General features: G+C 41.4%; 1 protein-coding gene across 3 annotated transcripts in view; it reads right to left on the reverse strand.

Annotated features, from left to right (window-relative positions):
• edc3 (enhancer of mRNA decapping 3 homolog (S. cerevisiae)) overlaps window positions 1-27526 on the reverse strand; it is a 99360-nt gene extending 71834 nt beyond the window's left edge. The window contains exons 1-3 of one of the 3 annotated variants that reach the window (XM_068015454.1): window positions 27418-27526; window positions 24214-24391; window positions 19747-20057 (exon numbers count right to left, since the gene is read on the reverse strand). In XM_068015454.1, coding sequence (XP_067871555.1) covers window positions 19747-20057; window positions 24214-24377 — 475 coding nt within the window. In that variant the 5' untranslated portion in view covers window positions 24378-24391; window positions 27418-27526. Of the gene's footprint in view, window positions 1-19746; window positions 20058-24213; window positions 24392-26003; window positions 26054-26499; window positions 26584-27417 lie in introns of those variants that run through there. The other 2 variants (XM_068015456.1, XM_068015455.1) reach the window with 2 other exon arrangements.
• Between the last annotated feature and the right edge of the window lie 309 nt (window positions 27527-27835).

Consider the following 27835-nt stretch of genomic DNA (forward strand, 5'->3'; position numbering starts at 1 on the left):
ACTACCACATTGGAGTAGTTGAGGTGAATAGCGTAGACCTTTGAGAAGCAGGATAAGAAAATGAGAGAGAAAGGAATAGAAGGATATGCTGATAGAGTTAGATGAAGTAGTGTGGGAGGAGGCTCGTGTGGAGCATAAACACCACCTTGGACCAGCTGGGCCAAATGACCTGTTTACACTGTAAATGCTATGTAATAATCTGGTCTATTAACTGTGCTGTTTGTGGGACCTTGCTGTCCATATTTCTCCATCTTACAACAGTGACTCCACTTCAACAGTAAATCAATGGTTGTGAAGCACTTTAAGATGTTTTGAGGACATACAAGTCAAATACTTCTGGCCGACAGTCCCAACCTAAATGTTAACCTTTTAGATGCTGATCTGCCAGATATGGGTTTCCACCCTCTTCTTATTCAGTGTCTTTACTTTTTGCAGCCATTTGAATCTACATACTGGCAAATTGGGCATCCCAAATAAAAAACCGTGCAATTCTCACCCATGCAATGTTGGGCAAGAAACCCAAATGAGCAACTTATTTTAAATTATAGGTTGCATCAAACCACAAAAAAAACAAAACTCAAATAATGGGAACAAATTCACTTGATCGCTTTCGATGACCTAAATAGAAACCAAATAATTAGCAAGTGGTCAAATTTACATCGAGATTGCCTTCCCTTCATGGAGGTAGTACAGATTTCCCACAGATATGCCACTTCATGGTTAAAACCATCTTTTCAAATCTTTCTCATGCAAACCTTAAATGCACACATCGAGCAGGTCACGCAACCTGAGGAGTATACAAACACATGACTGTTGAAAAAGTAAGTGAATTTATCCTCCAAGTCACAGCAATCAATGGTCTCAACAGAACAGCGAGCAGCTTAACATAAAGCCGGCACTTTACCCAATATGAAAGATAATTCCATATTTATTAAAATACTTCCAGCATTTATACTTTTAATTATATTCCAGCAAAACTAAGAGCTCTCCTTGCCAATACGATCAGAACCACTGCCTTTAGGCTGCCTTTTCACAGCCTCCCATAGCGTGATAAATTAAAGGAAAGAACTGCATGAAACCCATTGTTACATAACTTGCTTCACTATTTGTTGTTTATTGATTTTTGTCACACAAGTATTATAAAGTGGAACTTTGGACTTCATTTAGCACGCTATGGTACTTTGAGGTCAGCAGCAATAATTCTCATTTAACCATAGATACTGTGAGAAAGGCTGCATGCAACTGCAGGTTTTTACAACCTGCAAAAAGAAACCCGCCTTGCTTAGCAAATGAAACCACCAGAGTCAGTACCTTAGAACACTAGACAAGAGTACAATACTGATTGAATATCAAATTAGAGGCCATATACAATGAGGGAAAAAAAATTCTTCCATTAGTAGATTTGAGTTGTATGGTTATATTTTGAAATTGGGACAAGTGCAAGAAAGAAAGAGTATTCAAGTATTTCGGCTTTGTGGACTGCTTAGGTGCTTTACAGGTCATATTCATTTGCAGCCTTCAACTGCCTCGGCCCTAAACACTAATTTCCTCCATAAACCTATGTGCCTCTCTCTCCTGCTTTAAATCGCTCCTTAAACCCTACCTGTTCAACCAAGCTTCTGGTCATCTGTCCTAATATCGCCTTATGGGGCTCAGTGTCAAATTTTATCTGAACATTTTTATGAAGTGCCTTGGGACTTTTACTGCATTAATATGCATTTATAGAGCACATTACTGATGCACTTACCTCATGCTGTTGATACATACAGTCCCGAAGTTTTTAAATCGAGTTGACAACACCAAAAACAGCCCATTTCAAATCTTCAGACCCAAAAATTCAAAGACAAACCAGTAGGAAATACAAGATAAAGATAATCAAGCTTTTTAGGCTACAAGAGATGACTTACTAAGGAGTCACTGGCTGTAGTTTTAACAATATTGCAGTGGAAGACACTAACCTTGCCTTTCCTCGGTATTTAAATACTAGTTATAAGAAGTGAACAATAAGGTTAGCTCCTAATTATGAAATGATCAAGACACAAAATGTACAGGAATAATGCAATCCCACTCATCTTAACTCCTTAAATCAACTAACTTTGTAGAAACTCGAGACCAGTTTGAGTAGGTTACGTACACAAGTTGCGACAAATATGACAATGACAGTGAGCTACAAATTAATAGGTCTTAAAGGAGTGGTGTCGAACCAAGAATGGTTATTAGTATTGATTCAGCAGGTTTCATGCTGCTCACTGAGCTGTTACAGCTGAAACAGAAAGGAATGGGATGAGAGAGCTGCGTAAGTAGCAGCTATTGATGTAAACAGACTCAGCAGCTAAGCACACAGTAAATTGGCTTTAAAACAGTACAAAGAACAAAGAACAGTACAGTACAGGAACAGGCCATTCGGCCCTCCAAGCCTGCGCCGATCTTGATGCCTGCCTAAACTAACACCTTCTGCACTTCCGGGGCCCATATCCCTCTATTCCCTTCCTATTCATGTACTTGTCAAGATGTCTCTTAAACATCGCTATCGTATCTGCTTCCACCACCTCCCCTGGCAGCAAGTTCCAGGCACTCACCACCCTCTGTGTAAAGAACTTGCCTCGCACATCCCCTCTAAACTTTGCCCCTCTCACCTTAAACCTATGTCCCCTAGTAACTGACTCTTCCACCCTGGGAAAAAGCTTCTGACTATCCACTCTGTCCATGCCGCTCATAACTTTGTAAACCTCTATCATGTCGCCCTTCCACCTCCGTCGTTCCAGTGAAAACAATCCGAGTTTTTCCAACCTCTCCTCATAGCTAATGCCCTCCAGACCAGGCAACATCCTGATAAGCCTCCTCTGTACCCTCTCCAAAGCCTCCACGTCCTTCTGGTAGTGTGGCGACCAGAATTGCACACAATATTCTAAGTGTGGCCTAACTAAGGTTCTGTACAGCTGCAGCATGACTTGCCAATTTTCATACTCTATGCCCTGACCGATGAAGGCAAGCATGCCGTATGCCTTCTTGACTACCTTATCCACCTGCATTGCCATTCAGTGACCTGTGGACCTGTACGCCCAGATCTCTCTGCCTGTCAATACTCCTAAGGGTTCTGCCATTTACTGTATACTTCCCACCTGCATTAGACCTTCCAAAATGCATTACCTCACATTTGTCCGGATTAAACTCCATCTGCCATTTCTCCGCCCAAGTCTCCAACCGATATATATCCTGCTGTATCCTCTGACGATCCTCATCATTATCCACAACTCCACCAACCTTTGTGTCGTCTGCAAACTTACTAATCAGACCAGCTACATTTTCCTCCAAATCATTTATATATACTACAAACAGCAAAGGTCCCAGCACTGATCCCTGCGGAACACCACTAGTCACATCCCTCCATTCAGAAAAACACCCATCCACTGATACCCTCTGTCTTCTATGACACAGCCAGTTCTGTATCCATCTTGCCAGCTCACCTCTGATCCCGTGTGACTTCACCTTTTGTACCAGTCTGCCATGCGGGACCTTGTCAAAGGCTTTACTAAAGTCCATATAGATAACATCCACTGCCCTTCCTTCATCAATCATCTTCGTCACTTCCTCAAAAAACTCAATCAAATGAGTAAGACACGACCTCCCCTTCACAAAACCATGCTGTCTCTCGCTAATAAGTTCACATAAGTAAACAAAAATTCTTCTGAAAAAACTACCACTGTGCTTCTGCAGAATATATAAAAGTAGTATTAGATTGAGATCTCTCCAAATGCTGGACAGACTTGCTGCAGAAGTTGGCCTCGAGATGCTGAAAAACCTAGTGACCCTGTTTCAAACAAACTTTTCATAAAGAGTAGTTCTCTAGTGGGTAGTCCATGTTACTGCATGAGCAATTAACTCAATGTGGCTGCCAGTCTTCAGGAATGCACTTCCCTAGGAGTAACTTCAGCACACGAGCAGCTTAAACTTCTCGCTTCATGCCTCAAAACAATGCCTCATGCTAAGATATGATTCCAATGGTATCGGCAACCCTGCAATAACTTGCCCAGACTATTTTTCTTCATTAAAAGGTTGGATAGTGAGTATCACTACGAAGCCATTTCAGCGGAGACCAACATATGAGTGCTTGCAAGCGAGGTGAGTTCACCTCGTATCGGCAAGAGATCAAACCAGTCTATATGGCGAACTACTCAAACCTCATTGTTTATTAACTATGATTAAGTCACCAGGGAAACCCTAATATCCAGGATTCTGAAAGACAACTCAACTGCTCCAGATTCAGTACAAACTGGCTTTTGATAAATTTCCACTATTTGGCAGACTGCTGCCAATGCAATTTTCATTTGCTATGAGAATACCTGCTTTCATTATTAACAAAAAAAAAAGCTGAACTACATTCACACACCCAGTAAATAAACAAATTATTTTCTGCATTGAAGTCATACAATGGCCAAACCAACAATGACAAAAGTACTGCCGATTTGTTAACTATAAAACATCTTTCACACAGTTCCATGCTTGAAACTCTCCAATCAGGTTTTCGTTGCTGCCATGGCAACAAAATGGCCCAAACAAAAGTCACAGATGACATCCTGTGACTATGCAGCATTACATTCGTACTCCTATACTTCATTGCAGCCTTTAGCGCAGTTGGCCACACCATCCTCCTCCAATGCCTTGCTACCATTGTTGGGCTCAGCGGCATTGCACTTGCTTGCTTTTAAGCATGTCTAGCAATGGCTTCTCTCCCCACCCCCAAACCATTAGCTCCAGATCCAAGGATCTATCCATGGCCCCCTCTTCAGCCATGCAGTCCTTTTTGCAACATCATTTGCAGGTACGAACCTGGACGACACCCAGCTCCATCTCTCCAATGCCCGTGTTCTTATCCAGTCATGGACCAGCTGCAATTTCTTGCTAACCATTGGGTTAACTGAAATCATTGTCTGCAGCCCCTGCCGCAGATTCCATCCCCCTCTCCGGCCACTATCGCTAAGGCTGAACCAGACTATTTGCAATCTTGTTCAAATCTTCATCCACACCCGTGTCATCTCAAGATTTAACTATTCCAATCATCACCTGGCCAGCCTGCCATCCTTCACCCTCAGTCACCCTCGACTCACCCAAAACTCTGAAAATACCGGAAAGTCAGATTCAGTCAGGAACTTAAAATCATAGACTATGCCTGAAACACGAATAGTTTCCTCTCTTTAGACAGGTTGCCTGAACTGCTGAGTGTTTCCAGCATTTTGTGCTTTCCTCCACACCGCGCCCCCACCCCGCAAGATTTCCAGCACCTGCAATATCATTTCCTGTTTTATTCAAAGCCCTGTTGCCCATAACCTACTATGCAACAAGTCCTACTCGCCAATCTCTCCTGTTGTTGACCTATACTGATTTTCGCCTCGGTCCCTCAATGCCTTAAATTTAAATTTTTCATCCTTGTGTTTAAATCACTCAAGACCTCACTCCTCCCTATCTCTGTGAAAGGTTGCATCAAGACAGCAGAGGTGACAATGACTCTGGTCTTTTGTGTTTCATGCCACCAACCCCTCCCACCCCTTTTCCCCATCATTACTGGCCATGCCTTCAGCAGTCTAGAGCCCACATTCTGATTCCCTCCATAAATCCCCTGTGCTTCTCCTCCTCTCGCTCTCATTTAAGGCATTCCTTAAAATCTACCTTTCAGCCAAACGTTTGGTCACTGAAGAGCCTCAAGATGCTGCTCTATGTCAAAGCCACTATATAGTTGCAAGCTCCTGTAAAGAGGCTTAAAAATGTCAAAACTGGGTCATTTTACCATCTTTAAATGTTAAATATGGCAAGATCCTAGATCAATAACATAAGTTTAAATTTATAATTCCTAAAAGGAACAGATATGAAGTTTTTAATCCCCCAAATTTTGAAACAAAGCTTAAAATGCAGCCTGCCATAGCCAGACTGTAAAATTTCAGGTACCAACTTCTCGTTTCTATATCAGCAGCATTTTATTGCACCATTAGTATCTATGAGGAAAGAGGTCATGCCACATTTGCACTGAATATTCAGCTTCACCAAATCATTCATTACATGCTGTCACTTGTCAAGGCAGATACCCATCTCCTTTTATCCAATTTCCTTTTCTCTTCCTCATATTATAGACACAGCCAATGTTCTTTTTGCTGTGTGCTGTCTACAATTCTGCTGTGGAAACACTACTCATCCCAATTTTTATAATACATGTGTTTTAAACGGCTTCTCAATAAAAGGGTCATAAGTAATTGCCATTACTATCAGCAGCTGTGGTATAGGGCAAGTCTGATTAAATTAAATGGTCAGGACCCATTGAACTTGTGTTCTTATCGTGTTTCCCTCTACTGCATGAAATAAGTAGAGATTGAAGTGGGGCTTTCAAGATAAAATGATTTGTATTATTAACAGAAGCTACTTTATCAGGTTAAATTGCATATTACAGTGAGCAGATAGAATACACACACTAGAATTCATCAAGTTATCTGGACATAAGTTACATTGGACAATACAAGAGGGCTGGATGGTGTAGTAGATTAAACGCTGACCCTTCACCCCTGGGACACAGGTCACAAATCCAGTTCAGGGTAATGGTGTGAAAGTCTTCTCGATGTGCTGACTATAAATCAGTTTGGACAGTTCTAAGTTTTACTCAGTGACCATGCACGTGGCCACATAACAGAAATCTGCCCCTAATCTTGCAATAAATTTACATGTGCACAAAAAAGAGAGAGAGAGAGAGAGAGAGAGAGAGAGAGAGAGAGAGAGAGAGTGTGCCCGCTGGATGTCTGAACTGAGAAATGGAAAACCGCAACATAACTGAGGTGGGCAGTACTCTTCTGATGTTCGGGCTGAGGCACATTTCTGGGGCAGAATAAAGGAGGTTTTTTTTTAAACTTTCTACATAACCATGATTAACCTGACCTGGGATTGTTCGTTTATGGTTGTCCAAAAAGAATTCCAACTCCCCACTTTTAACTAATTACATATGGCAATGTAGCAAGTGTTTCAGCCTCCTCAGTATGAGAACCAAACACAAGCAAAAAAAATGAACTGATTTAATTTCAATGATTATAGTATTTACACTAAGAAAGCTCCATACATTTTAAAACTACAATTCTCAAGTATTAATCAGAGTTTGATTTTCATGAATGGAAGGGAGGGGCTGATGCTCCGTCTAACATTAAACATATGCATATTCACATCTATTCCGCGCTCCCTCGAGTTTCATAAATTAGTTTCCCACCAAACTAGCATTTTTATGTTTATTTTAATGCCAAATTGAATAAGAACAGGTATTTGATGTGTAAAGCAAAAAAGATACATAACACCCAACTTCCAAGTGACAAATCCTGGAGGTTAAAAAAATCTTTGAAATGTCATTGAAAACTATTTCTTTATTCAACAAAAGCCCTTGTTGAGCTATCTTTAGAGTTTGGCTTTCAAAAAGTTATTGTGTGACTCAAATCTAAAGGATGACCTTTACCCTTAGTCCAGATATTCTACAATAGTTAGGATTTTCAGTTTGAAGCTGGCTTCCAAACCCTGTTGCAAACCTGCGCGCCTCCATTTCATCAGGGCTACTATAATCATTCATACTCTTTCGGAACTCTCTTCTCATTCCTCCTGAACTATAAATACACCATTAGGCAATCTCTTCCTCTCTGCAGTCTCACTGTGTTGAAACCAATGCGCATCACACAGGCTCCTACTTTCAGTGCCATCCCTCAAGTTTCCCCCCACACTACGGCTTTTAAAATGCAGGTTTTGCGTCTGATTCAAGATTCTGTTCAGTCAATTCAGGCCCTTCCCCCCCACTATTTCTTAGGCACACAGGTGCTAGAAGAACCATTTTAAAAGTTTTTTTCATATCAAATATTTAATTTAAGAAACAGACTAGTGCACACTAATGAAATGTTTTTTTTTTTAAAAAGGTCATTGAGTGATTTTAAATCAGGTTACTTACAGGTGGTTGACTGGTCACACCTATTAAAATGCTGATAGACCCCATTTTAAGCTGTATAAATAAAACTGCACCATGTTACCACTCAAATACATCAAGGAATACCTTTGAATGAAAAAGTGTTTTTTATTGCATGATACAGATACGACTGGAATCTCATGCTTCATCCAAAAGCTTCTCAATTTTGTATCCCAAATGTTGTTTGAATGACATTTAACACTTACCAACAGTAGTCATAGAGAGATCCAGCACTGAAACAGGCCCTTCGGCCCACCGAGTCTGTGCCGACCAACAATCACCCATTTATACTAATCCTACATTAATCCTTTATTCACTACCACATCCTCACTTTTCCTCAATTCTCCTACCACCTACCTACATTAGGGGCAATTTACAATGGCCAATCTACCCATCAACCTGCAAGTCTTTGGCTGTGGGAGGAAACCGGAGCACCAGGAGGAAACCCACGCGGTCACAGGGAGAACTTGCAAACTCCGCACAGGCAGTACCCAGAACTGAACCTGGGTTGCTGGAGCTGTGAGGCTGCGGTGCTAACCACTGCGCCGTCCCGGCAGCTGGTGGAATTTAAATTCAATTAATAAATTCAAAGTAAATTGAAAGCTATGAAACTATCATGGATTGTCGTAAAAACTCACCTGGTTCACTAGGGAAGCAAATGTGCCATCCTTACCCGGTCTGGCCTACATACGACTCCAGACCCACACCAATGTGGTTGACTCTCTACTGAAACGGCCATGCAAGCCACTCAGTTGTCAAGGTCAATTAGGGATGCGCAACAAATGCTGGCTTTGCCAGCGATGCCCACATCCCATGAAAGAATTTTTTAAAAATATACCATCCTGGCAGTGGTGTCGCTGAAGCACCCCCACTGGGTGGGGAGAAAGGTGCACTTAGTGTGGCAAGTTTGTATAGACAATTTCCATTAGAAATGTGGACAAAGGAATTTATAAAAGGTAATTAAAAATGTGTGAATTTAAAATGGGAGCTGAATTACAACTGTGTGCATGGTCCAATTAATTCAGGCTCCCCAACAGTATTTCAAATGAAGGCAACATTCAATAACCTCATCAGGTGAGAAGACTATAAAACCAAAGACAAAATTGGATTCACTTAGTGAATTTCACCAACAGTTCATAGAGTGCGCGCCAAACTGGATTTAAGATTGAATGAACTTTACTCAAATTTCCAAAGGGCTGTAAATACTCTATTGACACTATAATCACACCTGTGGCTTTTGTGCGTTTTGGTTTAGTGGAGGCTAATGTGAGCATACTGCTTTTAAATGATTAGTGCAACCAGTGGAATTTGAAATTGAACAGAATCATTTCAGTACCGCATCATAGTTTAAACTTTTAAAAGGAAAAAAGGTGCATTGACTGCATTTCTCTGCAAAACTTTATTGGTTAAATTTAACCTGTCTTGATCGCTATCACACTGACGAGGTTTTATAGTTGTTTGCTCTATTCTATTTACTATTTGACGTACAATGAGTCACAGGAGTAGTTTTGATTAGATTAGAGATACAGCACTGAAACAGGCCCTTCGGCCCACCGAGTCTGTGCCGACCATCAACCACCCATTTATACTAATCCTACACTAATCCCATATTCCTACCACATCCCCACCTATCCCTATACTTCCCTACCACCTACCTATACTAGGGACAATTTATAATGGCCAATTTACCTATCAACCTGCAAGCCTTTGGCATGTGGGAGGAAATCGGAGCACCCGGAGGAAACCCACGCAGACACAGGGGCATAGCAATTGATTGAGCTTGCATTTAGACAGAGGCTTTCACAACCTCAAGATGCCCTGAAGTGCTTGAATTATAGTTACCGTTACAATGTAGGAAACAGGCGAGTCAACTTATGCACAGCAAGGTCCGGCAAACAGCAATAAAAGGAGGACCAGATTATCTCTGTTCAGGAATATTGCCCAAGACACTGGAAGAATTCCCCAACTCTTTAGAGTACTGTGGTATCTTTTACGTCTGCTCTCACCCTTGGTTTAACATCTCATTCAAAAGACAGCAGCACTAACAATGCAGCACTCCCTTGGTACTGCACTGAAGTGTCAGGCTGGTTTTTGTGCTCAAGTCTCTGGAGTGAATGGATAAGCTTCAAACTCAGAGGGCAGAGTGCCACCAATGGAGCTAAGGATGATACTTTGGAAGTTTGATTGCACCTTTATAATAAATTGCACCGACTATAAAGAAGAAACAAAGAATTACACTCCAGCTTACAAATGGCCACAATCAGAAAACTGTTATAACTTTTTTTTCAAGTACTGGAAATTACAGGTAAGTACAAAGACCCTATGGCATTGCTCGTGGTGAGTCAGAAGATAATCAACTTTTAAAGAGAGATGCTATCAACAAAGCATGACGGGGAAAAATGTGACTGGAAATGTGTTACAGGAAGTAAATAGGCAAGATGTTTAATCTATAAAACCATGTGTTGTCTTATCTGAAGGTTATATGTCAGCTTCGGTCTATCTCAGTTGTATCCCTTTGCAAGACATGAGCTCATAATCAAGTCTAGGCTGACACTTCACAGCAATACTGGGGTGCTGAGCTCCTGGAGGTGCAGTTCAGGTTTGACATTAAACTGAGACCCTTTTTGTCTGTTCACCAAGATAGTAAAGATCCTATGGCACTATTTAGGGATGATTTAGGGAAGTGCTTTCAGTGTCCTGGCTAACATTTATCCCTCAATCAGCACTACCAAAGACAATGAACTGGTCAAACAATGAAGCAGCTGGGTCAGATAAGATTAGGTAGCTACAAAGTTGGATGCAAACTTAAAATCACAGATTTTGATAACAGTGCTGAGATAAGGCAGTAGGAAAAGGACACACAAGTCAATGTACTTCATTGTTGCACAACAAGGTTCTCAATGCACAATAATTTACCACTCCAAATTGCTTCCACTAATATACACCCCATTATATAGCTGAAACTGTCTCTCCTGACACAACTGAAGTGTGGAAGGACAAAATCATTAATCATTCCAGTTGAATGTTTTTCGTACTTCAAATAAAAATTTTGAAAACCTATTAAACTATTTCTGCATTAACATGCTTCAGTTAATAGTCAACTCCACATCCGAAAGCAGCAGTTTGGGCTTTAGCCCCACTCCAGGATTTAACAAGATCGAAACTGACACGTTAGTAACGGAATGCTGCATTTTGTTCTATTCTTTCATGGGATGAGAGTTTCACTGGCAAGGCCAGCATTTCTTGCCCATAACTGACTGCCCTTGAAAGGTGATAGTGAGCCACCTTCTTGAACCGCTCCGGTCTATATGGTGCGAGTACCCCATAGTGCTGTTAGGGAGGGAGTTCCAGGATTTTGATTCAGCGACAGTGAAGGAACAGCAACATATTTCTAAGTCAGGATGATGAGAGATTTGGAAGGGAACTTGCAGGTGGTGGCATTCCCATGAGTCTTTTTTTTTAAATTCATTTGTGGGATGTGGGAGTCACTGGTTAGGCCAGCATTTATTGCCCATCCCTAATTGCCCTTGAAATGAGTGGCTTGCTAGACCATTTCAGAGGGCATTTTAAGAGTCAACCACATTGTTGTGGGTCTGGGGTCACATGTAGGTCAGACCAGGTAAGGACAGCAGATTTCCTTCCCTAAAGGACATGGTTGTAAAAACCCATCTGGTTCACTAATCGACTAGCTTTTAATTCTAGATTTATTAATTGAATTCAAATTTCACCATCTGCTGTGGTGGGATTCGAACCCATGTCCCCACAGCATTTGCCTGGGCTCCGAATTACTAGTCTAGTGACATTATGCCACCGCCTACCCTGCTGTCCTTGTGCTTCTCGGTGTAAGAGGTCACAGGTTTGGAAGGTGCTGTTGAAGGAGCCATGATGAGTTGTTGCAGTGTATCTTTTAGATAGCGCCACTGCTGCCACTGTGCACCGGTGGTGGAGGGAGTTAATGTTAAGGTGGGGATAGGGTGCCGACTAAGCGGGCTGCTTTGTCCTGAACGATGTTGAGCTTTTTGAATTTTGTTGCAGCCATTCATCCAGGCAAGTGGAGAGTATTCCATCACGTTCCGGACTTGTGCCTTGTCGATGGTGGACACGCTTTGGGGAGTCAGGAGGAGAGAGTTACTCGCCGCAGAATTCCCAGCCTCTGACCTGTTCTTGTAGCCACAGTATTTATGCGGTTGCTCCAGTTCAGTTTCTGATCAATGGTAACTCCCAGGATGTTGACAGTGGGGCTTTCAGTGATGGCAATGCTGCTGAATGTCAAAGGGAGTTAGTTAGATTCTCTCTTATTGGAGATCATCATTGCCTGGCACTTGTGTGGCACAAATGTTACTTGCCACTCATCAGTCCAACCCTGGATTGTGTCCAGGTCTTGCTGCATCTGGACACGGGCTGCTTCAGTATCTGAGGAGTCGCGAATGGTGCTGAACATTGTGCAATCATCAGTGAACATTCCCATTTCTGGCCTTATGAAGGAGGGAAGGCCATTGATGAAGCAGCTGAAGATGGTTGGGCCTAGGACACGACCTTGAGAAACTCTTGCAGAAATATCCTGGGGCTGAAATGATTGGCCTCCAACAACCACAACCATCTAAGAAGTGCTATGATACAAAGGATTCATCTGCTGCTCAGGAGTGGTTCAGGTGGATCAGAAAGATCCCATGGCATGATTCAACAAAAAGCAGCAAGCTCTGAGTATCCAGTCAACATTCCTATCAACATACAACTGGTCGCTCAGCTTCGATTGTTCGTGGGATCTTGCTGTGTGTAAAATGGCTGCCATACGTCTTTTTAAGAGCAGTTGCTGCAATTCAAAGCACTGGGAGAGCTAAAGTGATGAGGTGCTAAGTAAATGCAAATTATTCTCTAAGCCGAATTAAAATACCTCATTACATGGTGGAGCCATCATTCAAAACAATTCATTTCAGAGCAAGTAGTATATCAACAGGAGAAAAAATATAACTGCACATCAACATTAGGACTGCAAACTCTGTTGTATTCAGCCATTGACAACATCTGCAACCGAAAACAACTTTGTAGCAGTTATCTGAAAAAATGTTCCATTCCATGTAGCACTTGTCATTATATTATCTAATCTACAAGTTGCAGTGACACTACAGCAGTAAACAGGCTGAGCATTTAAAAACCCTGCCCTTGACTCACCTGCTCTGACGGCAAAGTTACAACAGATGAATACACATTGTGTTCATTTAAGAGTTTACAGCACTAATGAAGTTTCTCCAACAATTACAATTCTACAATATTCAGAGAGAGAAAATAATCCCTATTTTCTATATTACATCTCTCTGGCAAATGTCCAAATTTTCCTCTCAGCTAAACAAGAAAATACAGGATCACAGTACTTCTAATCATTTTAACTGTAGCTTCCCTTTAAATGAATCAATGCTAGTTGCTCAAGATGAAAATCTTTCACACCCCTCAAAGATACTGCTTCATTAAACAGCACCTCCAACCAGAGGGGAGATTTTCAGATGTGCCAGTCAGATGCAGCTACATGGAAAACTGTCACAAAGGGGATCTCAGCCAAAACCAGAGCTTAATTCTTTTTGATGGCAAATGATCAGCCAAGTGCCAAATTGCACACACAAGACAAAGCTAGTCTTTCACTTAGTCTTCCCAACAACTGAATGGTTTTAGCCAACAAGTGGCCAAAATGCAAAGACCAGCACCCCAGGTTCAAACACCGAGTAAGCCAATCGCATCTGATGTGGTGGGCAGGGGGCTACATCTGAGTACAGAGTTTGGAGTTGAGGGAGGAAAACAGGCCCACATCATCACTAAAATATCCCAGCTGAAAACTGCATACAGGGTTTTGATGAAATCAGGAACTAGTGTCTGTAATCAACCATGAGGCATGCAGCCTGCAGACTCAATATCTAGACTTGCCTGAATGGCTGAATGAGTGAGGTGCCAAAGGACTACCAAAACCCCTCCACAAAAAGGTAAGGAGTGAAAGGGAGAATACTGACAAATAAAGGAATAAGAAAAAAACCTGATCTAATGGAGCTCACCCATCAGACGTAAGCACATTTAGCTCTCAAAGTTACTTTTAGATGGGCACAAAGACTTTTTTTTTTAAGCTCAGGCAGGAATCTGAAAGTCAAAACATTACAAGGATGAACTGTTATATAAGTGTTAATCATGACTAAACTACTTTAATTTGGTTTACTTTTCTTTTGTTGTTCTTTCCTTCAAGTCAGGTTTGGGTTAACTTCCAAACCCAAAAGCACTTCCAACCAAACTCTCCACTAGATTTCACCGATTATACTCGGATCAATTTTTCCACACACAATAAGAGGCACAAAGAGAAATCAAAACAAAAGCAGGAGTCCGAAACAAAAGAGCATTTTACTCAGAACTATCTTGGTTATAACACACTACTACTGGTTGCATCACAAAGGCTCTATATACCATTCAATGCCAAAGGATCAAAGGAGCTTTTGTAAACTATCAAGTAGCAGTGCAGTCCTATCAAAGGACAGCACACACAAAAAAGTAAACAATTCAAAGTAGTCAGGTCAAGTGCAACTGTAAACAGTTATTCTGCAAATCCTCTGTAGAGGTTTAAGGCCCACCAAGTCCCATCATGACAGATGTCAGTCTTCAGCCAATTCAATTCACTCCACGTGATATCAAGAAACAACAGAATGCACTAGTCACAGCAAAGGCTATGGATCCTCACAACATTACAGCTGTTGTGCTGAACATCTGTGCTCCAGAACTAGTCATGCTTCTAGCCAAGCTGCTCCATTTCAGCTACAACATTGGCATCTACCCAATAATCTGTCCTGCCCCACAAAAGGCAAGGAAATTCCAATTTAGATAATCACTGTACTACTAGTCTACTCTGTTACGACCAAGTGAGAAAAGTGTCTCGGGGTCCCTCTCACCTGGTCTTACTGTAACAGGGTTTAATTTTAAACAGACTGTTTTTTAGCTCCCCCTTGGTGAATCCTTGTTCACCGCTTTCCAATTCCAAAGCATATAAACCTGCACAAACAGGCTCTCAGTTTTCAAGAAAAGTTGAAATTTATTAAACTTAAACTTTAATTCGGTTAATGCCTACAGATACATGAAGCGCCCACGCAAGCATGCATATGCAATACACACATGCAAATAGCGACAGAGTAACGAAAAATGAAGTGGAAAAGTTTGACGCAGTATCTGAAGTTATTACGGTTCTTCGAGCTCACTGTAGAGTCCTTGATTGTAGGTAGATCTTGCTTTTCGTTGGGGCCCAGTATTATTCTTAAACCTTGTTCACTGTAGGAGATTTTTCTCTCTTGGGGCTCATGTGTCTTCAGTGGACTCAGAGGCTTGTGAGAAAGAGATGGGAGCAGACAGGAGAGATCTTCTCAGTCCAGGAGCAAACAGACTTTCTGCCTTCAAACACTGTGTGGCCAGTTCAAAGGAAAATCCTGGAACAGCCAGGTAGTCATGTGACTAGCTGGTCTAACCAGTCCCGGCCCTTGTGGATTGTATCCTCCTTAGCAGGCCCTGGAATGCACTTCCGCACCTTCGATGTCTGTTAGTATGTAAATGCTTTTTTTCTAGCCACGGCTGATCTGTTTAACAAGTCATTTCCTTGCTCCAACAACAGTTAAAAATCAATGTTCGTGACAAAATTGATCTGCCTCATGCTTGGCAGGTGGGACCTAGCATGGCAACTCAATAATCAGCAAAGTGATGGAGGGAGTCATCAACAGTGCTATCAAATGGCATAAACTGCTCACTGATGCTCAGTTTGCGTTCCATCAGTGCCACTTGGCTCCAGACCTCATGACAGCCTTGCTCCAAATACGGACAAGCGCTGAATTCCAGAAGTAAGGGGGAGTGTGACTGTCCGCGACATCAAGGCAGCATTCGATCGAGTGTGGTACTAAGGAGCCCTATAAATCTGAAGTCCGTGGGAATTAGGGAGAAAAAGTTCTCATGGTTGGAGTTATACCTAGCACAAAGAAAGATGGTTGTGGTTTTTGATAGTCAGGACATCGCTGCAGGAGTTCCTCAAAGCATTGCCCTGGGCCAACTATTTCCGGCTGCTTCATCAATAGCCACACTATTCCAAGTTCACTAATATTCACTGCCAATTGCACAATGCTGAGTTCCATTTGCAATTCCCTAGATTAGGAAGCAGTCAATGCTCACATGCAGAAAGACTGGTTAATATCAAGCCTTGGGCTGATAAATGGCAAGCAACAGGCAATGACTATTAGAGAGAGTTTATGCATGTCACCAAGACATCACTTAATCCCTCAAACATTCTGTTGGTCGCCATTGACCAGAAACTCAACTGGACAAGGCACAGAATCATCATGATTACTAGAGCAGGTTAGAAGCTGGATATTTTGTAGCGAGTGGCTCACCTTAACTCCTCAAAACCTCTCCATCACCTTAAACATCCACTGCATAGCTGCAGTGCAGTATCTAAAGGATACACTGCAGTAACACACCAAGGTTTCTTCAACAGCACATGGAAAATCTACTATCTCCATCACCGAGAAAAACGCCAAGTTTCCAAATGTCAATTCGCAACCTCAGCCATTGCAAGATGCCATACATAGGCAAAAGGAAGAAAGGCAAAATCAAAGGGAACCACTATTCCTGTGTACCTCCCAGCACATTAGGGTTTCATAGCAGCAGGTTACTCATACAGTCCCAAGCAAGTGGAATTCACACTTGGAAGTAGTTCACAGTATCTGTGTGTTACTTCCAGTGCCACAGATCCTTAAAATACACTGGAAAGTAATGCCAATTACCTGCCAGATCTGAACGAGTCAATTTTGTAGGTTAGAAAATTGCCTGGTCAGTATTGCAAAATCTAGCACATAAGTAGAAAATGCTAACACACAGCAATTCAGTCAGCATCTGTAGAGAAAAGACAGATTTGCATTTCAGTGCTCCTTTTCTCCTCAATCTGCCTTTTTCCTCCTCTACTGATCTGCTGTGATTATTTTGAACCTGCTGTGCGCTTCAGTATTTGTTTCTTTGTCTTGGTTTCAGCAATAATTCAAAGTTTGTTTGAGCAAAATGGGGCAAGAACAGATTGCAGAAAGCCAAGGAACTGGTTGTCCATCATTCTCGAGATCTTTTCAAAAACATTTAAAGAAGAATCATTCCTGGAGCAAAATAAAATGACATCTGAAACAAAACAAAACCCCTAACTTTGTCACCTGGCAAAACGGTATCTATTACTACAACTAACCAAGAACTACATGGGGAACTCAAAGAAAAGGATAGGACTAGTCCTCAGGTTGAAGTCCTAAATTGGGGGAAGGCTAATTTCGATGGCGTCAGACAGGAATTCTCAAAAGTTGAATGGGAGAGGCTGTTTACAGGTAAAGGGACATCTGGCAAGTGGGAGGCTTTTAAAAGTGAGATAGGAAGAGTTCAGGGCCAGCATGTTCCTGTTAGATGGAAGGGCAAGGCTGGCAAGTTTAGGGAACTTTGGTTGACGAGGGATATTGAGGGTCTGGTCAGGACAAAAGAGGCGGCATGTGTCAGGTATAGGCAGCTGGGATCAAGCGTGTCCCGCAAGGAGTATAGGGGATGTATGAGTACACTTAAGAAAATTAGGAGGGCGAAAAGGGGCCATGAGATCTCCCTGGCAGATAAGATAAAGGAGAATCCTAAAAGATTCTATAAGTATATTAAGAGTAAAAGGTTGGCTAAGGAGAGAGTAGGTCCCCTTAAGGATCAGTGTGGTAATCTATGTGTGGAGCCATGGGAAATGAATACATCTCGTCTGTATTTACCATGGAGGTGGTCATGGAAGCTAGTGAGTTCAAGGGAGGGAACAGCGATATCCTGGAGCATATCAACATTACAGAGGAGGTGGTGTTGGAGGTTTTGAAGCGCACTAAGGTGGATAAATCCCCAGGGCCTGACCAGGTGTATCCTAGGATGCTATGGGAAGCAAAGGAGGAGATTGTGGGGGCCCTGGCAGAGATTTTTGTATCGTTAGTCACGGGTGAGGTACTGGAAGACTGGAGGATAGCTAATGTTGTGCCTTTATTTAAGAAGGGCAGCAGGGATGAGCCAGGGAACTACAGGCCGGTGAGCCTTACATCAGTGGTGGGAAAGTTATTGGAAGGGATTCTGAGACACAGGATTTATATGCATTTGGAAAGGCATGGTCTGATTAGGGATAGTCAGCATGGCTTTGTGCGTGGGAAGTCATGTCTCCCGAATTTGATTGATTTTTTCGAGCTAACCAAGAGGATTGACGACGGCAGGGTGATGGACGTTGTCTACATGGACTTTAGCAAGGCCTTTGACAAGGTCCTGCATTGGAGGCTGGTCCGGAAGGTTCAAACACATGGGATACAGGGTGAGCTATAGATAAACTGGGAAAGTAGGCAAGGGATTGACAAGTGGAATTTAACGCAGACACGTGCCAAGTGATGCATTTTGGGAAGTTAAACCAGGGCAGGACATTTACAATAAATGGCAGGGCCCTAGAGCGTGTTGTTGAGCAGAGACACTTTGGGGTGCAAGTACATAGTTCCTGAAAGTGGCAACATAGGTAGACAGGGTGGTGAAGAAGGCATATGACATGCTTGCCTTCATTGGCCGAGGCTCTGAGTACAAGAGTTGGGACGTCATGTTACAGTTTTACATAATGTTGGTTAGGCCGCATTTGGAGTACTCTGTGCAGTTCTGGTCGCCGCACTACAGGAAAGATGTGATTAAGCTAGAGAGAGTGCAGAAAAGATTCACAAGGATGTTGCCTGGTTTGGAGGGCTTGAGTTATAAAGAGAGATTGGATAGGCTGGGTCTGTTTTCCATGGTAGGGGTGACTAAAACTAGAGGGCATAGATTCAAGGTGAGAAGGAGGAGGTTTAAAGGGGATCAAAGGAGTAAATTTTTCACACAAAGATTAATGGGTAGCTGGAATGAGCTGCCAGAGGTGCTGGTGGGGGCAGGAACAGTAGCAACATTTAAGAGGGATCTGGACAGGTACTTGAATGAGCAAGGCATAGAGGGATATGGAATTAATGCAGGCAGGTGGGATTAGTATAGATAGGCATTATGGTTGGCATGGACGCGGTGGGCCGAAGGGCCTGTTTCGCTGCTGTACGACTCTATGACTATGACAAAGTAAAGTCTTTTTAAACTGCCTAAAATACCCAATTTCGCGTAACAAGCCACTGCTTTTTACGCACCATTTTAAAAGTATTTAATATATTCAAATTGAGGAGTGCCTAAACCCTGAACAAATTTGCCACAGATTATGGTTGGGCTTGATTCTGAAATGGGTCCTGATGTAAATAAAGCTGAAATGATTGCCTTTGTTTGAAATACTCAGACCTTCAAATCCAGTAATAGATTAGTTAACGTACTGTACAATGACACCCATGAAGGTTTTAATATCTCTAGTACACTCCCTTAATTTTATTTTTAGGCAGCTACTACTGATCCAGCTCCGATGACAACAACTCTACAATCAAATTTCTATGGGAATCCATTCCGTATTCTCCATTAGAGGGAAAAACCTTTTTTTGCTAATCACTAAGCAATTCAATTTTCTGGCCTTATAAATCATGAGTGAAATAGTGCACCACTTGTACTTTCAAATATGTATTTAGTGGATATCAAACAGAAAAATGATGAATAATTCTGTGCAGCTGTCTCCAGAAAAGTACATTTGCCAAGATAAAAATGCCCAAGGTGCAAAGTAAATTGAGAAATCTTTCAATATTGTAATGAAACCCTCAAATGCACCATCCAAACCTACTCACAGGAATTATGTCTCCGACGAAATGCTTTAGATGGAGTAAGGGCAGAATCCATGTGACGGTCCACATAACTTTTAGAATACTGCTGAGGCGACGTGACCAGGTCCTGAACCTTGAGTTCCGCACGGCGTGGAATTGCTTGTGGAGCACTTCCTGAAGCATTTGATTTCTTTACACCCTTGCCAGCACCATTCTGAGATGAGTAAGCGTTGAGACACAAATTGGTAGATGTGAACACTGAAGGCTGAGCCAGGCTTGTATTCATCTGCGTATGAGGGATATCTAATATTTTCAGGTCTTTGATATCAATTGCACTGCAAAAAAACAGACAAAAAGTGGAACTGCACAGAACAGCAACTTCAAATCTGGCTACTGAGTATGGACAGATGGCACTCCTGTATATTGCAATCAGATCACAGAACTGTTACAGCATAGGATGCCATTTGTACATTGTGCCCGTGCTAGCTCTCTGAAGGAGCAATTTACCTAGTGGCACTCTGCCGCCTTCTGCCCTGCCCGTAGTCATGCACATTCTTCCTTTTCAGATAACAATCCAATTCCCTCCTGAATGCCTCGATTGAACCTGCCTCCACCACGCTGTCAGGAATTGCATTGCGGAACCTAACCACTCATTGTGAAAAAGTTTTTCCTCATGTCATCATTGCTTATTTTGCCAATTAACTTAAGTCTGAGACCTCTTGTTCTTGATTCTTCCAATGGCAACAGTTTCTCCCGATCTACTCTGTCCAGATCCCTCATGATTTTGAATACCGCTATCAAATTTACTCTCAACCTTCTCTTCTCCAAGGAAAACAGTCCCAACTTCTCCAATTTATCTACATAACTGAAGTTCTTCACCCCTGGAAACATTCTTGTCAATCTTTTCTGCACTCCCTCCAATGCCTTCATATTTTTCCTGAAGTGTGGCACCCAGAACTGGACACAATACTCCAGTTGAGGCCGAACCAATGTTCTATACAGGTTTACCATAACTTCCTTGCTTTTGTACTCGATGTCCCTGTTAAAAAAGCCTAGAATGCTGTATGCTCTATTAACTGCACTCTCAACCTCTCCTGCCACCTTCAAGTATTTATGCAATATACACCCAGGTCCCCCTGCTCCTGCACCCCCTTTAGATTTGTACCCTTCATTTTATATCATCTTGCCGCTTTCTTCCTGCCAAAATGAATCACTTCACACTTCTAATAAACATTACTTGCGGTTTTACTTCATGATCGCCAGGAAACCACAAGGTTGATTCATGTTTGCCATTAGATCAATATGAAGTTAAAAGCACTCAGAACCTATCATACAATAATTGTTTCATGAAAAACAGTAAAGAGAATTCTCAATGGTGCAGACACTGATTAAGCCTGCAAAAGCCAATTACCATGCTTTCCTGCCAGCTTCCCATTCCAAGTATTCTTCCTTGCATCACTGTGCCATATAGCTAGGGAACAGTAATAAAGATATTTGTATGCATGGCATGTTAGTGCATGCTGAGATTTTTTCCTCCATATTTTGGTCTGCTAACTTCTAATTTAACAGCTGTTAAAACATCAACATCGCATTGCGGAATAAGTTTTAAAACTGTACAGCTTGAGATCTAGAGCCTTTTTAAAAAAAAAAGAACATGCCAACCTGTGAGAAACCCAAATTTAAACAAGAGGTCACTGATCAAATTTAGTAATATTTAGGCAAAGCATTTTGGAAAAATTGAGAGAATTGCTGACCAAGCAATATCAAGGGTCGGAGTTACCAGGCAACATCTGTACGAGAACTTTACTGGCACTGCACTTTTTTTTGCCGTTTATCCCACTTTAATTTCACATGACTCAAGTCACATAAGTATTGTCATGATTTTAGCACAATGCTTGGCCGGAAATATTTTTATACTACCTCCATTTTAGCTGTATTAGAAAAAAAACTACCTGCAATACAATTATAAACTTTGCTTGTCCAGAACACAAGTTTTGCCTGAAGAAAGCAATTTGAGCTATCTAACTCTACAGTAAAATACTGGTGGCTACAAGTCTAGCCACTGGTGGTGGTAGCAAGTCAACATGAATCAAGTGTCACAAAACATGAAAACTTATTGCTAATGTGGATCTTTTTACTGCATATTTCTAGAAATCTATATATTAACATGCTATCCCTGTTGAAAAAACATACTTTCTGTGGCCACATTTTTGTGTCAACTTTCTCCATTATATAGACTTAGGAATTTACAAGAGAAACTGCCTATGTAAACTTGTCACAATTATTTACATCCTCCAGCCAGTGGTGGTGCTAAAGCACCACAGTTTTCCATCTGCCAGTTCCTCAAACCTGTACTGCAGAGAAACACTATGCACCAACCAACTCTCAAGTGTCAAGAATGTAGGTATTTAACTACAATGCAAAATAATTTTAGATGAAAAAAAATTAAAGATAGAATGCATAACTTTAAAATTCCATCTACATACTCTGGCTGAATTATCCACTGCCCTCTAATCCAGTTTTTCCTGAATAATACACTTGGCCTTGCTGCCACATATGCAACATCACAAGTCAACAAAGATACTAAATTTGCACACAGCCACCATCATTCTTGATTTAATAGAGTCCTTTAAAATTCTCAAGTGTAAGGACAGAGAACACTGAAGAAAAATTGCTTCCAGTGGCTCAGTGGTCCGGAACGAGGAGACAAAAATAGATTCATAAAGTGAGGAGATTTAGCACAGTGAAAAACAGTTTTACAAAAAGGAGTATGAAGCCGCGGCATGCACTACCAGAGTTAACGAGCGAAGTAGAAATCATAATACTTAAGGATAGGTTAGGTGAATGAAAGAAAGGGAATAAAGGAATGTGGGAACAGGGCAAGCATATGAAATTCAGACTACATCTTGTGTGAAGGATAAACATCTGACTGGTTGGGCCAAAAAGGCTGTATCTATGCTGTTTCTAAGTAATCCTATTTGAAAATACAGAATCAGGACATCTGGCAGCACATAGTCGCTACAATGAAATTGCAAATCTCATTAAATTTGGCCAAAGATCTAAAAAAAAATTAGCTTTTTCCATTTAACACATGCCTGCCACCCAGAAAACCCTACATCAGCCAATGTCTGAAAGAAATCCTGACAACTAGCAATTGAAGAAATTAAGTTTCATCACGATTTTTTGTACCCCAGGAAAAAATATCTGAAGACACTAATTATAATGTTCAAATTTACAGGCGAGAGCCCTGGAGGCACAGGTGCCCAACGCAAACATCATAATTTGGGCTAACTAAGGAAACTGAGGCAGTAAGTTATCCACCAAAAACTATGGAGGGATACAACTTGGCTGCATACGTGGGTGATAATAAACTTTCATGAAGCCAAGTGATTTGAAAAATAGTAGGATCAAGCCATCTTGTTAGAAATCAATCAGGCAGAGATAAGGTTCACCATTCACCTGATCATATTAGATGTGTCAGTTTAATGAGAGCCTCTGCAGCAGCCTGAATGTTAGAGAAATGCAATTTCTACTAACCTAAGACTTTTGATACACAACAGAATATCAAGGACCCCTCTGATGTAAAGCACTACCAATTTAAAAGTAACCAATTTGGCAGAATTGTGCAGCCTGACTGATGGCTTTTTATACTGTAATAAATAAGAATCTGGCAAATTAAGACAGGCGATACAAACTGTGACACATTTTTCGCCATCAGAGCTTTAGTAAATACTCACAGGCCTATAAGAAATCAATTCTAACAAATAAACACATATTTAGAATTGTTAAAGTAGTTTAATTTTACATGATAAAAGTATATTATGGGTGGGGGAGGGAGGGGGGGGAGAAGAGATTTAAATACCATCAATTAATTTCTCTCTCTTCTTGTTCCCTTACCCTAGTTAGGCTCTTTCAAAAAACTTGAGTTGGAAATTTTTCCTCCTGACTGACAAACATGGTGTTTTTATACATTTGGGAGCAGCTTAATGGTTGCAACTCTGGGACTGCCCTAACGAGCTTCAATTGAAATAAAATTGATGAAACTGCCTTCCTTTCTAACCTAGCCTGGAGGATTTCAAGCTGGAAAGATTCCGTTCAGCTAAGTGTCACTGGAGGCCCTGGTGTCCAACCTCTGAAAAATGGCTTCAATGACAGAACAAAACGGGCCTCTTGATCTGACATCACCCAAGCCTCAGCAAGAACTAATGGGCAACTATTACAAGCCCCAGCAATGATGACAGACAATTTTGGGGAGGGGCGGGTGGGGTGAAAAACTCAATTGCAAACTGAATTCACACAATCACCCACAGAAAGGCACATGTGCCCACCACCCACACTTTTATTCAATAACTCAAAAATGCTCTCCAAACATCACCCAAATTGAGGACAAGATCTACAACTGTACTGCTGGGTGCTTACAGATCAAGTTCATGTTCCACTATCAGATGACCCCAATTAGTTCACGTTGCTAAGTTACTAAAGAGCACTTACCTAAAGGTTAACTCAGGAACTGAACATTTGACTCCATTGCGGAATGGCTGTGTAAGAGAGATTGTCTGACTGGTTTGATCCACTGCAGAAATTTTTCCCTGATACACTCCAAGTGTCTCTCCACAGTTAATAGAAACAAGGCTCCCAATCCAATTTACAGCCATCCTCTACAGCAGAACTATAAGAGTCAAGGAGACAAAGAGATGCAGAACAAAATAAATACATCTGCTTTAATGTTCAAGTCGATCAAACTATTAGCAGGCACAGTAATCCACGAATCACATAAGGACTTGAACTACAGCAAACACAAAGTACTAGTCTTAGCAGCAACTTCCTGCTCTACTATATTATCCATTATGCTTCTTCTTGTTGAGAGCTATTCCTGAAAGCTTACCTTAAGAAAACATTTTTAAAAATGTGAAACGTAGTGATGCACAATTAAATGCCAAAACATCAGTTTTTAGTTAATATACCCATCAAAGCATATTTTTGCAAAGCAGCTCTTTTTGCAACTATGCTTCATTGATCAAAAAAACTTAGGTTCTCAACAGGTCAGTAAGTTTGTGTAGTTAATAGCCAAACCATACAGAGCAACAAATTCCAAGGTTTGATCAGTGATCTATGTTGAGTTAGTTGGTTTTAACTGGAAACAGGAGCAAGGATTACAGTTTGCTTCACTCCCTCCAACTTATTGCAGGGTAAATCTTCCAAGTGCCTCATTTCTGAGCACATCTCCTTCTGGAAGTGTACATGTCAAGGGATGACAGCAATATGCTCTCTTGTGATGCCACTACTGTCAAATAGCTCCCTGCCACATTGCATCAAACTCACATGAATAATGATGCTTGGGCAGATTTCCGGAAGACCAATGGGAAATTGATACTTTCAAGGAAACCAGTTCAGAAAAGGTGAGGGAGAAAAATCACACAAAAAACACTCCTTTTAAGCTTTTACATTAATTTACTTCAAAACCCCAAATGAAGGAACAGTCATTGTTTAAAACCATCAACAAGGAAAATGACTACTCCACAAACTTTGCATATTTAAAAAGACATCTTTTTCATTCCTTAAAAGTAAAATACTGTGGATGTTGGAAATCTGAAATAAAAACAGAAAATGCTGGAAATACTCAGCAGGTCTAGCAGCATCTATGGAGAGAGAAACAGAGTTAATGTTTCAGGTATGAGACCTTTTATCAGTTCACAGACCTGAAACGTTAACTCTGCTTCACTCTCCACAGATGCTGCCAGACCTGCTGAGTATTTCCAGCATTTTCTGTTCTTTTCATTCCTTGTGTTAAAACAAATTTGTGTTATTTTAAAAAGGCTCCCTTTCTCATTTAGCATTCTCATGCCAAGTACCATTTATCAACCAAAACAGGCAGGCAGGCAACTGGCCTCGCCCTTTACTTCCCCAGTGTTACTCTACAGAGCCAAAATATCAACAAGCAAGAGCGACACCTGTCATGGAAGTGCCTGGCCTCCACTGTGGCACATTTTGGTGAACGCATAGTGGGGAGTTTTCATACTCATGGAGTATTACTCCAGGTACCATACCTTTAAGCAACTTGAACCACAATCACAAAAATATTTCCCTTGTGTTTTAAATAGTCTCAAGTAACCTCATGCAACAAGTCATTTCTTCATTAAAACCAGATTTGGCACCATTAACTCCAGGTTATTCACAGGGCTACTAATGTCACTGATGTAGTTCTTGCACTCCAGAAAATGAGTGCAATTTAAACCCAAATATTAACAGTAATGAATGTATTTGCTAAAGAAATACCTTACCACATTTAAAGTTGCTACACAAGAAAATACCTGACCCAATCTTGTGAAAATCTCAAGAAAGTGAACATTTACAATAATTAACTCATTTTAACCATTTCTCTTCAGCACAGGTCAATTTTTAAACTTCTTACGATACTCCTCGATGTTCAACAAGCTATTTTATAATCCAAATGCATAACTATTCCACCCCTTCTCTTGCTAGGGATATCTGCAGCACAACTTCAGAAAGCAGTTTTCCAGTTCCATATGAAAATTATTGTTTCGCTCAATCGGAATTTATATTGGATTTTTTTTTAAACAATTAAAAATCTGGGATCAAAAATCATACTCCACTGTTAATAAAAGTGCTTGCTGAGCACAAAACAGAATTAGAATATCTGTGCTCAGAATCTGTCACTAAACCATCATACTCTATTGGGTGAAAGCAGGAACCTCTGAACTTTACCTTCAAATTGAACTGCAGTATCAGTTTTAAGTCACCATTTCACATTCTTACCTCATCACACCTATTTTCTGAACAGTAAAACTCCAAATTGACAGAGCCGCTTCATAATAATGCAATATAAATGCAAGTTATACATCAAGCTGAGAACTCGAGGGTAAAACACAGCACCCAGTGTTGTGACTGTTAACCATTTAAACAGACAATACTGAACCTGTGTCCTCACATTAAGAATTAAGTGCAGTCAAGTAAATCCTAAATAATAATTGGAACACATGTATGGGTGTGTGCATTTCTCTATCCCCATAAACCCCCACGTCAATACAAAGCACAGTAGTGAGTTTTATGTTTCGCCCAGCTTAAGAGTATCGAGACTATTGTCAACTATTGTTGGGGGAAGGGGAAAGAAGAACATAAAACCTTAATGCAATTTATCTTGCCTTGGTGGCCACACCTTCAGTTGTCTCAGCCCCAAGCTCTAGAATATCCTCTCCACCTGGCTTTCCTCCTTTAAGAAGCTCCTTAAAACCTACATCTTCAACCAAGCTTTTGATCATCTGGCCTAATATCGCCTTCTGTGGCTCAGTGTCATACTTTGTTTAATAATGCTCCTGTGAAGTGCCTTGGGACGTTTTATTAAGTTAAATATATGAGTTGCAGCTGTAAGTTGTTGTTGTCTGATACTTTTTAAGTGGCAGGAGAACCAGAAGCTATTAATTTCTAGAAAACTGGAAGGCTCAAACAGGGCTGCAAATGGAGAATGAGCCACAAGAGTGATAATTGCTAATTAATGATCATTAAGAACAGGGTTTCTGCAGGAGATAGACTTTTCTCTGTTTGAATGGACTGCAACTGGAGTGTAGACTAGGCCCAATCCAACTCCCAAACACATCAGTATTCGCAGCTAAATCCCCACCCCCGGCCAGGCGTTTCCCAAACAGGTATAAACGCGACACGACAACAATCCCTTACGTTTCTCTCTAAACGGTGCGGACTGAAGCTGGACCGGATAACAGCCCTACAAAGGCTGAACAGCAGCGCAAACAACCACACACTACACCGCCATCACCTGTCCCAAACTTCTGAGCCTGCGCGGTTCCAGCATGCCGACGTCACTTCCCCTTAGCAACCAGATCCACTTCCGGCCTGCCTCCCCTGGTCCAAAGCACAAGGGATGGTTTGCATTCCGGTGCAAGCCATTCAACAGACAAAACGACTGGCTCTTTCTGTAGAAACCCCTCCTTCATGTTCACTATTTAGTAACTATCACTCCTGTGGCTCATTTTCCATTTACAGCCCTCCTTAAGCCTTGCAGTCCTTTAGGCAGTTATAGCAAATGGCACTCCTGCCACATAGGCGTTGGAAAGGAAGCCACCAAACTTTGGCCAAC

Source organism: Heterodontus francisci, chromosome 35 (genome assembly GCF_036365525.1).
Source record: "Heterodontus francisci isolate sHetFra1 chromosome 35, sHetFra1.hap1, whole genome shotgun sequence".
Taxonomy (NCBI): Eukaryota; Metazoa; Chordata; class Chondrichthyes; order Heterodontiformes; family Heterodontidae; genus Heterodontus; species Heterodontus francisci.